General features: G+C 52.3%; 1 protein-coding gene across 1 annotated transcript; it reads left to right on the forward strand.

The window, feature by feature from the left end:
- The first annotated feature begins 651 nt into the window (after positions 1–651).
- DDRGK1 (DDRGK domain containing 1) lies at positions 652–13,094 on the forward strand. Its single transcript, XM_058685080.1, has 9 exons — positions 652–821; positions 1,983–2,189; positions 3,467–3,579; positions 3,810–3,911; positions 7,036–7,158; positions 7,442–7,480; positions 10,011–10,067; positions 10,581–10,629; positions 11,008–13,094. Exons 1-9 carry the CDS (start codon positions 656–658, stop codon positions 11,172–11,174), a joined length of 1,023 nt encoding a protein of 340 aa, XP_058541063.1. The 5' UTR covers positions 652–655; the 3' UTR covers positions 11,175–13,094.
- The last annotated feature ends 681 nt before the right edge of the window (positions 13,095–13,775 follow it).

Below are 13,775 nucleotides of genomic sequence, written 5' to 3' on the forward strand. Positions count from 1 at the left end.
GGCTTGATCCCACAACCCTGGGATCATGCATGATCTGAGCCAAAATCAAGAGTCAGGTGCTTAACCAACTGAACCACCCAGGCGGCCCTTTAAATAATTCTTAAGAATTAATTGGAAATTTAAATCTCTGGGTATTTAAATTTTGAGTGCTCGCTATGGAAAACTGGGTCACTAATTTTCATATTAGTCTAATAAAGCTAATTTAAAATAATAAACCTAATGTTAAAATAGGTATAAAACTGCAGGTCTGGGTACCAAAGTATATCACTAAATAGAAGATTTAGTCTCCTCCCCTCTCCCCTTTTAATGAAATTATATGTCACAGATATAGGCAAATCTCTGCCCTTAATCCTATCCATGGCTTTCCCTCAAAGGTAACCTCTATCCTGAAGTTGGTGTGTATCATTCCTAAGCATCTTATTGTACTTTTTCCACATATGTATGTTTTCATAAACACTGTGTGGTATTGCTCAGTGCTTTTAAAACATATATAAATGTTGTCGCACTGCACAAAACCGTTTGCAATAATTTCCACCTAAAGGAATGGGTATTTTTATGCTTCCCACGTTCCTTAGGGTAAAATAATGAGATGAAGTGTGCGGCCTGGGCGGAGCCCCGGGTGGTGGGCGGGGTCTATGGGGGGATAGGAGGGGCCATGTGGACGTTGGGCGGGGCCCGGGAGATCCGGGCCTCAGGGTGGAAGAGCTTGTTCCGCCTGAAAGCTTTCGTCATGGTGGGCCCCGTGGTATACTTGGTGGCAGCGGCTCTGCTTGTCGGCCTTATCTTTTTCCTGACTCGCAGCAGGGGCCGGGCAACAGCAGGTAAGAGATACCGCCGCTCCAGGACCGGTGGGGCCGCGTTCTCTGGCCTGAGCCTTTGTAGGCCATCGCACCGCGGCTTCTGCGCATGCGCTGGCCTTGCTTGCCTGGACCGACGAGTTGCTCCGCGCCGGATGGCGCTCGTCGCGCTTCAGGCCAGCTGCACGCATGCGCATTCCTGCGCGTCGGGGAGCGGGCGCAGACGTAGCGTTCTAACCCTACTCGCCGCCTGGATGGCAGCGCTCTACACCTCTCTCCTAACCTCAGAGACAGCTTCTCTCAATTCCTCTTCTCGCCTTCCGACACTCCAGACCCAGAGGGCCAGGCCCTGGCGGACACACTCCCGTCCCTCATTGGGGCACCCAACGGAGAGGCCGCAGGGGTTTCCCGTCCCACCCAGGCCGGCTCCAGAGTGGATGCCAAGAAGGGGGCACTTGAGTGTTTTGTGCTTACCTACGAGCTGTAACTACCTGAGCCTCTGTCCTTCCCCTTCAAAGAGAGCACCTTCCCTGTTCTGTACCCCGACCAGGAGGCCATGTCATCTGCCAGGGTACAGTTCAGATACTCCTATCATTCTCTTCCTCTCGTCATTTCCCATTTCTGTCGTTATGTGGATTTGTATATATATGGTCTCTTCCCCTCCCTGGGCCCACAAGTTACTTCAGAGCACCTACATGCTCCAAGGGCAGGAGAGAGAAAGCTGAGGTAAAGCAGATAGCCAAGAAGTCTTCCTGGAAGGAAACACACAGCCCCCGGGAGCAGGTGTGCTCCTGGTTGGCATGCCTTATAAAACTATGGCAGGTGGTGTTGAGGCAAGCAATAAATGCAGTCCTGCAGTGGGCATTCACATGAAGTCTGGAGAGGTCAGGGTGAGCTTCCTGGAGGAGGTAGGGCTTCATCTCTGTCTTGCAGGGTGGCAGTATCCTGACAGACCAGATGGAAAGGTATTGACAAAGGCAAGAGGGAACGGATGATCTTGCTGCATAGGACCAAGGTGTGGGTCTGGGTTATAAAGGCCTTAATATCTGAGAAAATTGGGGCTTTGTGCTTTGGGCAGCAGGAGCCTGGAGAACGTTAAGTGGAGGGTGAGACATCCGGGGTTCTCCCCTGCTATCAGGTGGATTGGGTTGCTAGACAGTGTTGTGGTTCCTCTCTTCCCTACAGCTGGCCAGGAGTCGTTGCACAATGAGGAGCAGCCTGTAGTAGCAGGCTCAGTGGCCCAGCCTCAGCCCCTGGACCCCGAGGAGCAGAGAGCAGGGGGCAGGCCCCGGCGCCGGAGGGACCTGGGCAGCCGCCTGCAGGCCCAGCGTCGAGCTCAGCGTATTGCCTGGGCAGAGGTGGATGAGAATGAGGAGGAGGCCATCATCCCAGGTGAGAGGGGCCCAGGCTGGAGGGGAAAGGGGCTGTTTAAGGGCATAAGGGCACCTCCAAAGCTGGATGGAAGAGTGGAGTGTGAAGCTAGAGTATAGGAGACATGTCTGGGAGCCACAAGATAAAGTTGGAGTAGGGAATACTTGAGACCCATCCTTTGGTCCCAGAAACCAGCAGTTCTGGACCCTGACCCCTATTCTATTAGGCCAGCCCCCTCTTCCTTTATCTTGGTTTTCAGTGTCTAAGCAAGAGGGCAGAGGTCTTCAGATTGACCCAGAAAGTTCCTTAGTCTACTTCTCATATCCCAGCACCTTAGTGGTTTCGGCACACTCATTTTCTGAGAGCCTCACTCTAGGGCCAGAGTGCCTAGCCAAGAGCTTCTGTAGTTCCTGAAGTGAGATCACCTGTGTTTGAGGTTGGAGAAATTTGTTGACAGAAGCGTCCATATCCCTGAGAGACCAACAGAGCCCCTGGGATTGTGGGAAAAAATATCTCTTCTCCAGTGCTGAAACCTGGTGTGAGCCTGAGGAAGAGGCATTTGGGGCTTTTGCCCTTGTACTTCTGGGAATTAGCCCCTTTTGACTCAAAAAAGACTCACTCTGTGGTACCATCCCCCTTGTCTCAGACTTGGGATCAGACGTCCCTGCTGCCCCGGCATCAACAGTTAACCTTTAGCTAGCCTTAATTTTAGGTAGTCTTGGGGTTGGAGCTATCTTTTTTGGCCAGGCGTTGAGCCCAGAACCCTCAGCCGTTCCTGACCACAGTGAGGACAATTTCAGATATGAGGTGGGGTTGCATTTCCCCATGGGGCCATCCTTCCCTGGAGGGATACATTTCCCCATGGGGCCGTCCTTCCCTGGAGGTTTGGCTCAGAAACAAACCAGAGAACTCTGCAAGCCCAGATATGCCTGACTGATTTTCAGACACTCCGATATTGGAACCCAACACCTCCCTTTTTGTGGCTATGCAGCATCTAAAGTTATCATCTGTTCCTTTGCCCCATCATTTTCTCACCCTTACCCCACCTTACCTGCTATCCTCAACACACACACACTCTGCACACACTTTTTGGCATACACGCACTCAGAGTGTGAATTTCTACGTTCATGACAGATGTCTTTGGAGGGCAGAACTGGGCTAGTGACATTTACAGGTGGGAGGAGGAAGGGGATCCCATCCCCCCTCCCCCCACAATGTGGAGAAGAACAAGGAGTAGGATGGACTCATCTCATTGGTCCTCTCCAGGAGCTGAAATGTCTCTCTTTGACTGTTCTCAGCCCAAGAGGAAGAAGGTATCGAGAAGCCAGTGGAAAGTCACCTGTCAGGGAAAATTGGAGCCAAGAAACTCCGGAAGTTAGAGGAAAAACAGGCGCGAAAAGCCCAGCGTGAGGCAAGCAGGAGGGATGGGGTGCAGCTCTGGGAAATGGGAAAGGGTCCTGCCTTTCTTGTCCCCCATGTCAGAACCTTACCTTGGGCTCTTTGCATGCTGCTTGCCTGGCTCTGTCTCCTGCAGCTTGGGTCTGTGGTCCGGCCCAGTCATTACCTTCCCTGGCCTGTTTGTGAGGTGGGCAAACTCTAGTTGGGAGTGGGAATATGCCCCCTACAAAGGCCTCTCTCCAGGCAGAAGAGGCTGAACGTGAGGAGCGGAAACGCCTTGAGTCCCAGCGTGAGGCAGAATGGAAGAAAGAGGAGGAGCGCCTTCGCCTGGAGGAGGAACAAAAGGTGAGGCAACCCCCCCCCCTCCCCCAACTTCTGAGCCCTGACCAGGCAGCCTTGCTTCCTGTGCAGCTCCCCACACCTAACCTAGAAGATGGACCATGGACTGGGTTCAGGAGCGGGCCTGGTTTATTTGGCCCTGAACTCTAAACACAACCTATATAAAGCTGCTGCTGAAAAGCAGAGCCTGAGATGGGGATTTTTTTTTTTTAATGTTTATTTATTTTTGACAGAGAGAGAGAGAGACAGACCATGGGTGGGGGAGGGGAAGAGAGAGAGGGAGACACAGAATCTTAGTATATGTGCTGCCGAAGTGAGCACGGGAGACACAGAATCTGAAACAGGCTCCAGGCTCTGAGCTGTCAGCACAGAGCCCAATGCGGGGCTCAAACTCACAGACAGCGAGATCATGACCTGAACCGAAGTTGGACGCTCAACCGACTGAGCCACCCAGGTGCCCCTGAGATGGGGATTTTTGTTCATTTGGTTTATTGAGCATACCGTTTAAAGGAAAGTGAGCATTTAAAGAAAATTGAGATGGCTAGAGTGGCTGGAACAAGGTAAGCAAGAAGGAGAGGGGTCAGAGAGGGGGTGGGGTCTGGACCCTAAGGGCCTTGAAATTGTTAGAGGTCATTGTAAGAGTTGGTGGATCCTGCCTGATCCAGGTCCTGTTTAGGGCCTGCCATGGAGAAGATAGATGCCCAGAGAATGGGGACTTCTGCAGTAAAGGTGGTTAATGAGCATTTGTTTGCCAGTGGCTCCCTTTCTGAGAACGAGTGCTTGAGAAAAGGAACATCACAAAGCTGTGGTGTGTATGTAGAGTGAGAGCTAGGGCTTCCCAGCTGGGGGAAGCTGGCCCTTGGCCTCTGACTGGTCCTATTGTCCAGGGACCCTGGATGGCAGAAAGCCTGGCTGTGGGTGCCATAGCAGATGGGCCAGACCACGGCAGAGAGGAGGCATTAGTGGAAAGGATTTTTTTACCTTTTTGAATATTGATATTGTGTAATGGACCCTAAATGATCTTTAGGAAAGGATTCTCCTTTCCTGCACCTAGTTTCCCGTTATTAGCATCTTAATGTGGTATATTTCTCACAATCAGTACTGACACATTGTTTGTTGATGTTTATTTTTGAGAGAGAGCAAGAGAGCGCATGCGAGTGAGGGAGAGGCAAGGAAAGAGGGGAACAGAAGATCCGAAGTGGGCTCTGAGCTGACAGCAGAGAGCTTGATTTGGGACTTGAACTCATGAACCGTGAGATCATGACCTGAGCCAAAGTTGGATGCTTAACCAACTGAGCCACCCAGGCGCCCCAGTATACGTTGTTTTAACTAAACCCCATACATTATTCAGATTTCATTAATTTTCCTCCAGTTTCCTTTTCCTTTTCCTTTTCCTTTTCCTTTTCCTTTTCCTTTTCCTTTTCCTTTTCCTTTTCCAGGGTTGCATCCAGGATACCACATTACATTTAGTTACCATGTCTCCTTAGGCTTCTCTGGGTTGTGACATTTTCTCAGGTTTTCCTTGCTTTTGATGACGTTGATAGTTTTGAGGAATATCAGGCAAGTATTATAGAACATTCCTCAGTTTGCGTTCAGCTGATGGGTTTTTTTCTCATAATTGGACTGGGCTTATGGATTTCTGGGAGGAAGGTCACAGGTGAAGTGCCGTTCTCATTGTATCAAAGATACATGTTGTCAACTTGCCTTTACTGATGTTAACCTTGATTGCTTGGCTCAGGTTGTATTTGCCAGATTTCTGCGCTGGAATGTTAACTCCTTCCTTGCTGTACTTCTTTGGAAACAAGTCACTGTGCACAGCCCACACTTAAGGGGTGGGTAGAGTTATTCTCCACCTCTTTCAGAGGAGAGTACCTACACAAAGTATTGGGAATTTTTTTGTTCCAGAGCTATACTTTTTCTTTTTTATTTATATAATTGTTTGTTTATATCTACACAGACTAGAGGATATTTATTTTGTATGTTGTGTTAGAGTCCAATACTGTCTTATCTTATTATATAGACCATTGGGAGCTCTCGCAATTGGCTCCCATGTACCTTTGACGTAACTTCATTGTTTGGTTTCCTGAGTACTTTCTTTCTGGCACCACAAGATGCACCAGGTTCATTTTCTATGTTCTTTGCCCCAACTTTAGCTATGTGTTTTAAAAAGATCTTTTTGAGAGCTGTGGAAAATAGGATGACTTGGGGGGAGGCTATGGCACTAGGTGGTGGTGGTGATTGAGCAACACGGATGGACTGAGAAGTTTTCCGGAAGTTGAAGGCAGAAGTGGTAGATAGGACTTTATTTCTGACCAGGTGGCCAGATGGCTGTGTGACTCACTGAGCCAGGGACCCAGGAGGAGGACCGGACGTGTGGGGAGTAGATCATAGGGTCTTTCTGGGACATATGCAATTTGAAGTGCCTGTGAGATGGCCCAGTGGATGTGTCACGTGGGAGGAAAGATCTGGGCAGGGGTACAACTGTGGCAGTCACTGGCGAGGAGATGGTTGTTGATGCTGTGGGCATGGCAAGGTGACCCGAGGAAGTGGGGGGGGGGGGGGGGACAGGGCTGAGCAAGGAGGAGGTGGGGAGAATGGCCCAAGGAGCAGGAGGAAGTCCTGGAGAGGGTGGGGTCTGCAAGCCAAGCAAGGGAAGAGGAAATGGTCAGCTCTCCCGGCACCACTAAGAGGCTGTGAGGCTGATGGTTGTCCCTTTGATTTGGTGGGATGGAGGGCAGGGGTGGGACTGTAGCACTTGTTTTGGTGGAGAAGTCAGACTGGAGTAGGCAGGAGGGGTGAAAGGGTGATGAGGAAATGGAGCCTGGGCGTTTGTCCACAAAGTTCAGACATGACAGGAAGAGAAGGAGGGGGGGTGATTGCAAGGTACTGTGGGGTGGGGTCACGGGAGGATTTTCAAGGAGAGGGGGCTGAGCAGCATGTGTCTGGGAGGTAATGAAACTGGTGAGAAGAGGGGCCTCTGCCTGCAGCTCAGCTTGAGGTTGAGAGAGCGGAGTCTTGAAGGAACTGAGAGAGGGCTGGACTGTGTGCCCTGGTGCGCTGTGGGGGCAGCAGAGCCCAGAATAGGGATGGGGTGGGCACCCGCCCCACAGTACCTGACTCTTGTCCACAGGAGGAGGAAGAGAGGAAGGCCCGGGAGGAGCAGGCCCAGCGGGAACATGAGGAGTACCTGAAACTGAAGGAGGCCTTCGTGGTGGAGGAGGAAGGTGTGGGTGAGACCATGACTGAGGAACAGGTGGGTCCACACAGCCCCTGGGAAGCCCCTCCCCATGCCCACCAAGCCCACCACCCCATCCCAGATGCCCCATTGCTCCTCGCCTGCCACCCTTGTCAGGCAGTGAGAAGTGGGTGGGCATCAGGCCCAGCAGCCTCTAGCAGCCAGAGGCCTCGTCCTCAGGAGAGGTGGTGCCTCCCACCCCTCGCTCTGGGAGGCTCTGCTCACACAGGCTGGTGGGTAGGCGTAGACCCCTGTGGCCCCTGCAGGGGAGACATTCACCCTGATTTCTCTGCCCCTCTAGTCCCACAGCTTCCTGACAGAGTTCATCAACTACATAAAGGTAAGAAGCCACCGGACAGACCCTGGGTGTCTGCCCCCTGCCTCACGCGTGTGTGTCACGTGTGAGTCGTGTGTGTGTGTGTGTGAGACGTGTGCTCTCTCGGCCTGGAGGGAGCAGACTGGAGCCAGGGTACGGGCAGCTTATTCGTGCTTGTGCAGGCATGGGTGGGGGACCGGAGAGTCTGAGCTGCCCGCTCCTGGCAGACCTCGCTCTCCTCTGACAGTGGAGAGGGACCCGGTCTGTGTGGGAGGCCTGAGCCTTCAATCACTTCCTCACAGTCAGGGTTTGACAGTCTCCCTGCTCCTCAGACCCCACGCTCAGTGAGTCACTGTGTTTTCAGGTTTCTTCACATGTGTTTTCTGTCAGTTCTGTCACACTGAGCCTCCACTGAGTTGAAACAAGTATCTCTTGCCATGTGTTCCTGACCGGGAACTTGGGTCTTCAGGGAAACAGGATGATGTTTCCTTTGGAATCGAGGGCGGGGCGGCACGTGTGCCCCACTCTGTCTGTAGCCGCACCGGGTACTGCTCCGGGTTGCATAAGCACGTCCTGCTCTGCTTTGCTGCTAAGCAACTTCTCTCCCACGAAGGATGCGACAAGGGGAGAGGTTTTCAAGTGCAGCTCACAGGTGCAGAGGCGGCTGAGGGAAGGGGTACAGAGGGAGTGGGGGCGGCAGTGGGGGTGCTACTAGGGGGTGCCAAGGAGCCAGGCCTTGCATAATCCTCCCCCCCACCTCTTCCAAAGGGAACAGGGTTCAGACTCCTCCCAGCGGCGAAGAGCGGTGCTCACAGCCTGGGGGCCGGGTGTTACTGGGAGGGAGAGAGCGCCGTTCCCCTCTGATACAGCCCATTCTCTGCCGGTTCTCCACGCTGTCACCTTCGAGGGCGAGCAGGACCTCTCTCACACTTTCCTGCTGCTGTTTGGAACCTGCCATCCCCACCTACCCAGTGGACAGCAACATGGTCTTGAGTCTCCTTCAGGAAAGCTTTGATCGCTAGCGTTAGCTCCCCGTCTCCTCTGCAGAGACCTGAGTAAGGGCCCGCCCCCCCTGCGGCAGTTGCAGCGCTTGCTTTCAGAGGCTGTCTGCAGAGGCCATTTTCCGGGGGTTCTCCAGACTCCTCTGGACCCTGGAGGTCTTTCCGGCCCGTGCCAGTTGATCCTCCCAGTGCTGTTGTCGGCAGGGAGGAGGACTTCTGGAGTACAGCCCACCTGCCTTCCTCCAGGCTCCTCCAGGTTGTCAGTCCCCTCTCTTTCCTGACCAGGGCTGAGTGGGCTGGTTTGTTTTTCTAAACATACTTTTGACCCCAGCAGCCCCTCGGGCCGGGTCTTAAGAGACTCCTGGGGTGACTCCATGTTCACACTCTGAGCTGTCACTGAGAACCCCGCGCCTGCTCCCTGCTTTGTAGGTAGAGGTCAGCTGGCCAGGTCACTTTGTGCTCGCCACCCCCTGGCCCAACTGCCGCTCACTTGCCTCCCCGCCTGAACGTTCAGTTTGGCATTTTGAACAGTCACATGCCTTCTGCAGCTGAGGAGGTGTCACCGTGTCACTCCTCCCCCAGCTGATTCGCTATGGAAGATTCCTGGAAACGCAAAAGACCGCCTTCTCTCGAGTCACATGCTATGCTGTCTGGAGGGGAGGCAGGCGCAGATGCATGTGTAGGACCCAGAGGTAGAGCCTCGGCAGCACCTGCACTTCCCCCTCCCCCCACGCCGGGAACTAAACTTTCTACTGAGGGTGAGAGGGAAGCACACACAGCATGGTAGTGCATGGAAAGGACTGAGCAAATTTAGCCATAGTTATTTTAAGGGTGAGCATAGTGCCTCAGCAGTGTGAAGGGGATGGTGAAGTGTGGCATGTCATGGTCGCAGGGATCTCTAGGCCAGGGGCAGTGAACAAAGGTGAGACAAGCCGAGCTGTACTGCTTCTGCCAAGACCCTGGCTCATCCGGGCTTCTCATCTGCTTTCACCTGTCTACCCGGCCAGCCTTGAGCTCAGGCAGGGGATGTGTCTTTTGTGCCTCTGCACCCTCCTTCCCACATACATACACCTCAGCTCCTTGGCCTTGTGTTCAGCATACACAGGTCCTAGTGAGTTTTTTAGTCAGCTTCTGGCAATTGTCAGCCCCTGGCTTCATCTCTGTGGTGCTTCCCTTTTTGGCCTGTACATGATGTTGAAATGATATGGCCAGATGCAGAGGAGAAGGTAGCAGCGGCACTCAGCTCTTCATGTGTGTCTGTCCCAGGGTAGTCCCCAGGCCAGGAGGTGGCTCATGGGGCAGGTGGTGGTTTGGGCAGATCCCTCCCTGCAAGCAGGGGCACAAGAGAGTTTATGAATGCGTGTGTGCCTGTGTACAGGCAACTGGGAGAGCGTGTGAGTAGTGTGTGAGCGGAAAAAGGCTGTCCCATGGGAGCATGTAGCCTGCTTAGCCAGCCACCAGAGCAGAGCAGGTGGGCATGCCAACCTCAGAGGGCTTCTATGCCGAGCAGCTTTGCCCAAGGTCCCCCTCTCTCTCCTCTCCCCTCTTTGCAGCAGTCCAAGGTCGTGCTCTTGGAAGACCTGGCTTCCCAGGTGGGCCTACGGACTCAGGTAAGCCCTTGAAGGTGGGTGGCCTGCTACGTGGAATGTGGCCACGGGGCCCGTATGGCTGTCAGAGGGGGCCTGCCTGAAAGATGGGTTATTGATGTCCCCAAGCAAGAGTAGACTGTAGGAATCTTTGGCACCCCAGGAATCCTATGTTTCTACTCGATGGAGGAAAAAGAAAAAAGCCCAAACCCCATCACTCCAGTAGCCCCTGTAACTGAGGCAGCCCAAACCCAGTTACCTTGATAACTGTCTTACAAACAGGCTATGCCAGCCTTCGTGGCCAGACATCCCCACCTCTCCTCTCCTGCCTTGAAGTGAGCCTCTCTCAGGGGTCTTACAGGGCCCCAAGACCAGAGTCCTGTCTCCCCTAGGCCCCTCCAAAGGAGAAGCACAGAGTCACGTGGGGGCGGCCATGAGAAGGAGGGGAGGAGAGTCGGCTGTGGTCGGAGGGCAATTGTGACTGTCTTCTGGGGATGGCAGTGCCCGTCTCTGCTCTGAGACTTGTTCTTCTCGTAGGACACCATAAACCGCATCCAAGATCTGCTGGCTGAGGGGGCTCTGACAGGTGAGGGGATGAGAATCATTTGCCATAGACCCTGGCCTGGGAGGGGGGTGGGTGTCTAGCCACAGAGGGCCTGGCAGGGACTTGTTCCAGAGGCCAGATGACTCCCCACTCCCAGCCCTGGATGGGGAAGTGGTGTGCATGCAGGAAGGGCGCAGAGCAGAGGGATATGCCCAGGCCTGGGAGTGGCTCAGGGTGACAGGGACAGCCTGATTTGACTCACCTAGCCACGATTGGATGCAGCCAGGGGAGGCCAGGCAGGCAGGCAAGCCTGGAGGGCTCTGAGCCAGAAAGGGGTGGCTGGGTAGGCATTCTTATGCAGTGGTGGGGAGGGGGGCTTAGAGGGCTGGGCTCAGCCCCACAACCCTCCTGTCTCCACAGGTGTGATTGACGACAGGGGCAAGTTCATCTACATAACCCCCGAGGAACTGACTGCTATGGCTAACTTCATCCGACAGCGGGGCCGGGTGTCCATCACCGAACTTGCGCAGGCCAGCAACTCCCTCATCGCCTGGGGCCAGGAGCCCCCTGTCCAGGCCCCAGCTTGACCTAGCCCTTCCCTTTTGGACTGGGAGCTGGTACAGCCTACCTGGCCATACATCTTGGTCCCTCCCCACCATCCTGGGGGAGAGATGGAATGTGGCCAGGCAGTTATAGATTAAAGACCTGAGAGCACTGCTGAGCTTGGTGTGGCTTGGTATGACAGAAGGCCTGGCCTGAGATTCCAGATGAGCAAGTGAAGCCTAGTCCTCAAATTATATCCAGGGTGGGTGGGGGTGGGAGGAGCCCTGTGGTGAAAGTCCCATTCTTATGCATTCATTCATTCATTTAAAAAGAATATTGAGCATTTATTGTGTTCCTTTGTACCGTACATAGATGAGTTCTTTCTCTCCCTGCCTCAGAGCAACCTTCCCAGAGCAAAAGTGAGCAACCTTAGGGCCACATCTCCCCTAACTGGGGAGGGAGGTCTCACTGTTGCTTACATGGATGGATTCAGGAGCCCTATAGAGTGCTGAGAGCCCTTAAGGAGAAGAGTGAAGTGCCAAGGATAGAATCCTAAGGGACATCGGCCTTTAAGAGGGAGGGAAGGGCAGTCAGGGAGGGAGAGAGGCTGGCAGGTGGAAGGAAGCGGGGAACCTACTTGAGCTGGAAGGAATTGTACAGTGGAGAGATGTGCTTCCTACAGTCCATCGCATGAATTTAGCTCTGCATCCTCAACAAAGTTTAAATGGTGTGGGCGATTCCACCCACCGGTGGATGTAAGGACCATATGCTCAGGAGTGGGTGTGAGATGGGAGATGTGTGTCTCCTGTAGGGTCAGTCACTCTAGTTCCTGTAGGCTGTTCATGGCGTGTGCATCCTGCTGTGCTGAGGGTGAGGCATGTATTTAAAGGTGTATTTTTTATGCAACATTGCCCCTAAACATAAACCACCTACTTCCTCTCGTGCCTGATAGAGGAGGCAGCTTTCTGTTCTCACCCTGAAGGAAACCGTGTGGATGATTATGTGGAGACAGGACATTAGGCTTTAGGGTGGAGCCTTCCTGAGTGTTGTCAAGGATGATTTTGACTCATTTGGTGCCGTAAGTATTAACTATAGTACCTAAATTCCAAGTGAGGTCTGACTCTGCTGCTTCCGTCAGCAGCAGGCACTTGGGAGTCACCTGGAGCTAGGAAGGGCCACGTGCACTGCCTGGGAGCCCGTAATCCAGTAGGAGAGAGAAGGAACAGATATAGGCACCATTAGTGTCAGAACGAAACATAAAATTACAAAGGGAAAAGGGGGCTTACAGTCTGAGTGATGGATGGTTCTGGGCCCTGGTTGCCCATTGGAAGCACCTGGGGAGTTGTGAACAGTCTCATGCCAGATTGCATTCTGGACTAGGGGAATCAGAATAAGACCCCACCAGAAAGGGCTTCTTACAGAGCAAGGTCTCTTCCGTCCTTTCCCTCACTTGTCCTTAGCCACTTCTATCCAGGTGGCAGGATGACTAGGAGTCTTAGCACCTGCATTCCACCCTCAGGACACGGTCCACAGGCCAAGAGTGAGGAAAAGGAAATTCCCTTTCTCACATCCTGGAAGCTTTCGAAAACCCTTTATGTCCCACTTAGTGTGGAGGAAAAAACCTGTGACCCCTTGTGCATTATTTAGTGATCAACCTACTAATCTAATAAATTTATCAAATGGACAGTTCTTGAAATAGTGATTAACATGTTTCTAAATATGTATAAAGCGCTTTCACAATTAATACATGAAAACTTTCAGGTTTAACCACTTGTAATTTCTCAAGCATTTAAACAATTATTACTTAAATACTTCTAAGCGTTTAAATCCCCCAAATTTAATACATGAAATTATTTTAAATGCTTTTACATCTTAAAAAGTAGACCTGGTGTTAAAACAATGACAATACTGATCTATGTGTGTGATACTGAAACTGATTATAAACATTTCAATATCATGATTTACATTTGCTTATTCACTGGCTCTGCTTTTATTTCTTTTGCTTCCTGAGGGTAGTTTTCACTTCTCCTGGAGCCCCAGCATGATTATCTCGGATGGCTGAGGATGCATATATATGAAGGGTGGTGATTCAGAAGCAGGGACCCAGGACTTCACTGTGACCCTGAGTCCTTTAGTTGTGTGGCCCCTTTTTCATCATTAGGTCCCCCCTCCACATCAGAAACACTTGACTGTTGGCTCCAGCTCATCAGGTAAATTCTGATTTTGGAGTTCCCAAGTTACAAAATGCTCATTATGCTTGTTCTGGGTGCCTTATCTTTATAGCCCAGTTCGACAGGCCTGTTTTGATGCCACTTGCTCCCAGTAGAGCCCAGTTCAGTTTTGTTCTATCACAACGTCTCTTTTTCATGGACCTTCAAGGCCTGTTATTTTTTTTTAATGCTTATTTATTTGAGAGAGACAGAGACTGTGAGTGGGGGAAGGGCAGAGAGAGAGGGAGACACAGAATCCGAAGCTGTCAGCACAGAGCCCAGCATGGAGCTTGAGCCCACAAACTGTGAGATCATGACCCGAGCTGAAGTTGGATGCCCAACCAACTGAGCCAGCCAGGCACCCCAAGGCCTATTACTGACAAGCCTGTGGTGGGAGAGCCATATAATACAACTTGTCTTTTCAAAAATGGTTAA

Source organism: Neofelis nebulosa, chromosome 9, assembly GCF_028018385.1.
Source record: "Neofelis nebulosa isolate mNeoNeb1 chromosome 9, mNeoNeb1.pri, whole genome shotgun sequence".
Taxonomy (NCBI): domain Eukaryota; kingdom Metazoa; phylum Chordata; class Mammalia; order Carnivora; family Felidae; genus Neofelis; species Neofelis nebulosa.

What these genes read in the sequence shown, in the direction of transcription:
- DDRGK1 (XM_058685080.1), top strand. Translation starts at nt 656, where the DNA reads ATGTGGACGTTGGGCGGGGCCCGGGAGATCCGGGCCTCAGGGTGGAAG. An exon ending in GGAGGAGGCCATCATCCCAG is followed by an intron (nt 2,190 to 3,466) that starts GTGAGAGGGGCC and finishes GACTGTTCTCAG; the next exon opens with CCCAAGAGGAAGAAGGTATC. An exon ending in AGGTGGGCCTACGGACTCAG is followed by an intron (nt 10,068 to 10,580) that starts GTAAGCCCTTGA and finishes TTCTTCTCGTAG; the next exon opens with GACACCATAAACCGCATCCA.